Source organism: Centruroides sculpturatus, unplaced genomic scaffold (assembly GCF_000671375.1).
Source record: "Centruroides sculpturatus isolate CEXI.00-Female unplaced genomic scaffold, Cexi_2.0 scaffold525, whole genome shotgun sequence".
Lineage (NCBI taxonomy): Eukaryota > Metazoa > Arthropoda > Arachnida > Scorpiones > Buthidae > Centruroides > Centruroides sculpturatus.
Genome location: NW_019384791.1, coordinates 385,791 through 392,545, shown reverse-complemented (window position 1 = coordinate 392,545; position 6,755 = coordinate 385,791). Strand labels below are relative to the sequence as shown.

The 6,755-nt window shown below is 32.3% G+C and overlaps 1 protein-coding gene across 1 annotated transcript in view; it reads right to left on the bottom strand.

The window, feature by feature from the left end:
- The window catches only part of LOC111629307 (NACHT domain- and WD repeat-containing protein 1-like), a 32,063-nt gene extending 28,576 nt beyond the window's left edge, over window positions 1-3,487 (bottom strand). Inside the window, exons 1-3 of the mRNA XM_023373189.1 lie at window positions 3,358-3,487; window positions 2,474-2,674; window positions 376-1,195 (exon numbers count right to left, since the gene is read on the bottom strand). Coding sequence (XP_023228957.1) covers window positions 376-1,195; window positions 2,474-2,674; window positions 3,358-3,444 — 1,108 coding nt within the window. The 5' untranslated portion in view covers window positions 3,445-3,487. The remainder of the gene's footprint in view (window positions 1-375; window positions 1,196-2,473; window positions 2,675-3,357) is intronic.
- Between the last annotated feature and the right edge of the window lie 3,268 nt (window positions 3,488-6,755).

The window sequence follows — 6,755 nt, the reverse complement described above, 5'->3', positions numbered from 1 at the left end:
TTTTTCCCGAGACTACAAATATTCGAGTACAAAGTAACCGGTTTCGACTTATTTCTACTTAAGATGTAGTTAAATAATTAAGCGATTAGGGAATTGGGGACGTAAACGAAACCCTGACGAAAGAGCCGGAATATTACTTAATTTAAACGAAAGCTTAACCGAACCAATCTATAGCCGAGTACAGTGGGAACTGATTTCTTCGAAATACTGTATTAGATGTAATAAAGACAGAAATTTTTCCAGTTCGACGAGAGTGACCGAAAAGTTGTAAATTTTGGAAATTTCCTTGGACAACACCTAATCCTAAAACGAATTACTTAGAAAACAAATGACGATTAAGTTTAATATAAATCAAGATAAAATATCACAACTTACTGAACGACGATTTGATGCTTAGCCAATAAGAAGGAGAGAAACTATCATCATCCATAGAAGATAAAAGCTCAACAATTTCAGCTTCTCTTAATCCATAAGTAGTACAAGTTAAATAAGTAGCAACTTTAGTAATTAAAGCAACTCCGTAACTGTCTTCCATATCAATCAATATTCGAATAACTAACTCCTGCAGATTCGAAGGTACTTGTTCTTTCATGATACCTTTCCAAGATGGCCACTTTTTGATGTATTTGGACAACATGATGACATATAGCGGACACACAGACATTGTTGAAAAGCACTCTTTAATAATATCCCACTGTTCGTTTGTCAGATTATATTTAGAATCTCTGAGATTAGAGTGCAACATACTAAGTGCAGATTGAGCATTTAAGGGAGAAATCTGAACAAAATTATCTCCTGTGGAAATCCTAGGTTTAAGGAGTCTTAATACACTATCAGCTTCTTCACTGATAGTACACACTATATGAACATTAGAAGGTAAATTCCAAGGGAGCCAACCTAATATAGATGACTGGTTACTAGGAGGGCATTTTAGTTCGTGCAGATCATCCAGAAGGATTACCAAATCACTTGTTGTTCTTTCCACTAATTTAAGGAGATCCTGAAACCAGATACTGAGTTTACCAAGTTCGTAACTGTGATGTTTGGGGCTTATATCAAAGTCGAAGACCAAGCTGATATGAAGACATAAATTTCGTAGAAGTTCTGAAGTGTAGTTTGAACCTGGGCTTTGTCCTATAAGTCTTACTATTCTAATGACATCAGTTCCTAACCACTCCATGCAGTACATAAAGACCTAGAAAATAAATTAATTCAATATCAGTTGTTGTGCAGGGTGTTCAACTTGCTTTAAAGTTCTTTGTACTAAGATTAGCAACACCAGCTGGAATGAAGGCAACCGGATGTAACCACTACACGTGACTTTAGTTCATTGTGTTCAAGATACTATTTCTAGTGGAGCCATATATTAAGGCAAATTCGTATGTTCGCTGTCTTATTGATAAATTTGAATAGGAACCATCAGTAAAAAAGAGCTATTTAGAAGTTAGTGAAGTTCGTGAAACAGGTTCGATCTTAGACAAGAATCATGTCAGAGGTCGGTGTTATCAGATTGTAGTATAGGTTATTTAAGCAGCAATGACGCGATCTCCTGACAAGTCTGTAAGGAAATTAAGCCAGAAAAACGAATATTTCTGTAGGTTCAGCCCATACTGCTTTGAGGAAAATACAGAAATCGTACCCACACTAAATTCAGTATGGGTATAATTTCAATATTTTCACGAACTAGCAGCTGTTGACTACGCAATAAACAGTTGAATGTTAGATTTACAGACGAGGGATGTTTCACCTTACTGGATATGTCAACACTCGGAACTACTGCATAGTTTTATCAAATCTCTTCTATACAAAAAAAACAACGTATGGTTTGCTGTTTTCAAGGGACGAATAACAGGACCCTTGTTATTTCTACCCCGAATGCTGAAACCTATCAAGAAATCATCTAACAGTTTATTGCCTCACTGAAAGAGAACGAGCGTGATGACTGGTCTCTGCAGAACAGTGCAACTTGTCACAACGTTACTTTACTAGAGACATTGCAGGAATGTTTTGGTAAAAATCTCATTTTTAGATGACTGGGCTTTTTTATCTGTTTTGTCAAGACATTGTCTGCACGAGAAACTCACACACACGCCTGTGAGAAGGTGAAGGTTAACATGACCAATGCTATCATGAAAAGGATATCCTTTCTAGGAACATGATGAAGCGTGTTGATAAATACTGTATATTAAAATGGATGGGCATCGTTTTCAACATGCTGTAAATACTCGTACATACTCGTAAGTAATGGCTACTAGTATTACTTTGTATTTAAACTATACAGATTGGTTCATGCTTAAGTTGATGAACACATTGTGTTAAAGATAACATAATTTTTGCCGGAGAATATGAAATTTAATTAAATCATTATATTAATAAGTCATGCAAATATATCAAAATCCTTTGAAATTACTAATGAAAAGAAAATCAATTTGTGTAATAAGACATCAAAAGACGAAGGAATTCAAACAGATACCTGGGAAAGAAGAGTAGATTTTCCGCATCCAGCCGGTCCACTGATGATTATTGGAGTGTGACGAATTCTATCATCTGTCATCATTAATTGTTGGATCTGAATCAGTGGACCAAAGTCGCTGTCTAAGGACTGTGCAACTCCCAAAACTTGTAGGTTCCCTCGACAATTGCACAAATGAGCTTGGGATTCATTCGAAATTTCCTGTAATGAATGAAAGTTCTGTAAATGCAGTAAATTCCTTTGGAAGCTATCGTCTTTCCTATTTACGTATTATCTTTTCTAATTGTTATAGTTAATTCAAGCTTCCTCTAGTTATTCCGAATGTAATTAACGAACTAAACAATATATTACATAACATAATTAATGTATTAATTATCTTAAGTACAATACTTGAAGTTATGAATTTCGTACACGTTTCGGAAATTTTAAACACAGATATATGAGGAAGAAACATTATAATTTAAATGACATAATCTGTAAATTGTAATTCTTTAGTGAATTAAACAAAATATAACGCAATTAAACAAACAAAATTAAAGCAACAAAAGGTTTTAAGTATACTTAAACTTAATATAAATATATAATACGTGAATAATTATCCTGCGTTATTAATTGATAAGAGATTCTAAATCCAGATTTTTTTGGTAATTTATTAATTTATAAGAATAAAAATAAATTAAAAATAAGCTAAAATAAAATAAATGCAAGACTCGCGCCATTAATTTTTAATACTAAACGACACTATGGCCATTTACGTAACTAGTCTATTTTAGAAAGGATTTATGAATAAAATATATAAAAATAATCCTTAAGATTAAAATTTAATGAAGATATATAGGATATGGAATGTTAAAGCTGTATTATAAAACAGGAAAAACATTTACTTTAACAGTTTTTCTTAAATCTTCAGGGAATTCTTCCCAGTCAGGACTTGCCACAACATCAGATATCGAAGATTTTATACTCGACATAAATACATCAGAGAACTTTTCTAAATAAGAATTATGCTCTTCTGTGTTANGTAAACTCTATTCACCCATTCTTCCTCACGTCTTATTGACTTCCTTACCAAATCTACCTCACTTTCCATCCCATTCATCATTTTTCTCACCTCATTTCTTTTCGTATCCCATTCAATTTTCTTCAACTTATTTCATATATCTGTAAAGCTTATCCAGTCAGGACTTGCCACAACATCAGATATCGAAGATTTTATACTCGACATAAATACATCAGAGAACTTTTCTAAATAAGAATTATGCTCTTCTGTGTTAGGATCGATACCGGATTCGTGCCACGGAATACTGAAAATAGTCATACAATAGTTTAATTTTGAGAGGAAATCCATCTCTGTAAGGATCCATCTCTATCATTTAATGGGTTTATTATTCTTTTACAAGTAACGAGAATTACGTTAACATATGCTATATTATAATAGTTTTATACTTAAAAATTATAGAAAACGTTACCATATCTTTAAATTAATAGAAAATTTAAAGAAAAGTGTAAGATAAAAACGATTCGCTTATAAGAAGCGACGCGATTATTGATTAAAAATAAAAATAATTTCTTTCAATTTTCAGTGCAACGCCATTCATTTTAGTGACTTTAAAACACCTCCCAAATAACAATTTCCGTTAAAATTTGCCAAGCACAAACTGGGATTCAAACCTGTGATTTCGCCTCAATTTGGTAACTTTAAAACAACCCTAAACAGTCCACCAGCGGCCGAGTGGATAAAACCATTAAACACTGGTAGTTTGTTGTGGGTTCGTGTCTCGCCAAAGGGCTGTCTACGTAGAGTTTTCCGGATTATTCACGTTAGTAACATCTAAATAGGGGGGCAGTTCCTATTAAAAACTATTCCCTCAGTAGATCGCCCAAACCAAAAACTAAATCTCCATTTAAATTCCCACTAAAAGCGGNAGGTGATAATCATTAATTTCTCTTACTACTTTTAATGAATTTAACTCCTAAAGTAATTAAATGTTAAGTAGAATTTATGTATAATCATAAACATAATCCATTATCCCATGACATTATCAACAAGAATTTCTCTCCGAAATTCCTTTAACATAATTTAAATTTTAAAAAATAGTTTTGAAGGTAATTTTTTTTCTATTTTTTTTAATATAGATAAAGAATTTCCTGTCTAAATATTAATTAAATAAATTTTTAAACGTTAAATTTAAAACAAAATGCATTGATTTTGCATTAATCTACATTGAATATAATCCGTTTATTCATTAAAATGATATAAATTTGTAGCAGTTATTTTTATATAAATATATCTTTTTTTGCTTAAAAATTAAACTTTTAAGCACTTAAACTTAAAAATTATTTAATATTTAACAGATTTTACTTTGTACAGTTGTACTTTTTTTTCTTAAGCACTTTCCTTCATTTTAAAGATTTAAATTTCGATTTCTGAGATGAAAGATGCGGAAAAAATGCATATTAAAATGGGATATTCACGTCTAGGAGTGCAAATTTTATTGATTTGTCTCTCTCCTTCCAAATTACCAAGGCAGATTTAAGAAAGGTTAGCAACGTTTCATCTACTGGAGTCGTGGAAAGAGGAAGTAGATGAAGAAAAATTTTTACCAGATTCCCTGATGCAATACATTATTACAGATGCAGTTCGTTTGTTCTCGCTTTAATAGAGTTGTACAGTAACATACGAGGTCACGAGAGACAAATTTAAATGGCGTAATTAGAAATTGAAGAGCCTAAAGTCAAATTTTCCGTGAAACTCGAACGATTATGTGGTTTCAAAATTGCTTGGTAGATTCTGTCTGATGAGGAACTTAAAGAATAGGATCGTGTGATGTTATTGCAAGTACGGTTCATTAAAATAAATTGGGATAAGTCTCCAGACGTATCTAATGTTAAGAAATTAGGAACGAAGTGATGACTTTGCTCGCTTCACGCCATCAATTGGGATGGAGCAAGATAAGCTTTGACTTATGTTCGTTCTACTACTGTAAAAAAGTGGGCTATATCCAAATAGATGTGGCATCGATTGGACACTCCAGGAAAAAAAATATCCAGAAACGAGTTGCTTAACTTTCCCGGCAACATTTAAAACTGCATGTGTGGTGCAATCTATTATGATATTTTATTTTAAAATCTTTTTATATTTTTATCTATTGTACTGTACAATAAAAAAAGCTTAATTTTGAGGGTAGGGATTGGTTTTATAAAAAAAATTGTAAATGCTAGTAAATCAAATCAAATTGTCATTAAGTTCCTACTGGAGATACACTTGAACCCCCTTTATCTCCCCACTCCTTCAAACCTTTAACCACTAAAATTTAACATCATCAATCCCCTAATAAACAAACCTCCCTGCAAAATTTGAGAAATTTTCGACAAAAAGCACATGAGTTATTAAGTTTTAAAGGTGAACAAAATCGTACTTCCCCATACAGAAATTACCCCCGAATTTTTTTGAATTTCTCGATGTTTCAATGCCCCCTGAGTCTAAAAATGGAGGTAATTTTTTTGACCGATCATCATACATTTCTTCTGTTATATATGGCATCCAGGAAAGTAATAAGAACAACGACGAATTTCCTTTAGTAGTCATAACGTTAACGAAATGTTTCCCAAATCAAAACATTTATACTCCATTTACATTAGAAAAAAAAGAAGTCATATTCGGAAGATAAACGAGTGACATAAATCTAGTTTTATAATAGGGAATATACAAGATAATAATTTATGTATGATATATGTTTTAAAATAAGATATACGATGTAGTGCAGCTGTCGTATTTCAATCGTATATGTGAAGCAACTGTCAAGTTTGAAATATGTTCAATCATGGTTGAGATAGTAAAGATGAAAAAAGATGCACTTTCTATAAGAAATAATAAAAAATAAAAAAATAAAAAAATATCGAAGTGTCGCAGCTTTTTCTTATCGATCTAAGACCAAAACCAATTTCGATCTAGTTTCCTTTAGTTCTATTTTTAGATAACAGTTATACAGGTAAATTCAAGGTAAGTCGGATTTGTATGCTTGCAACTATGGCTTGAAATTTTGCAGCGTGTTAACAATGGCAGATTAAAACCTTACGAGGCCCCTAGGCATAGAAGAGGCCCTTATATTCTTATATAATTTTACAATAAACGTCTAGTTGCAGCTTTAGAATCATTTAACAATTACAATAAGTGGATAAATTTTGAGGCCTTCTAGATCCGAGGCTTTCAGATTGCTCACTAGGTACGCCTCACGTGCCTAGTGGGCAATCTGGCACTATATGTTATACTTAGAAACGT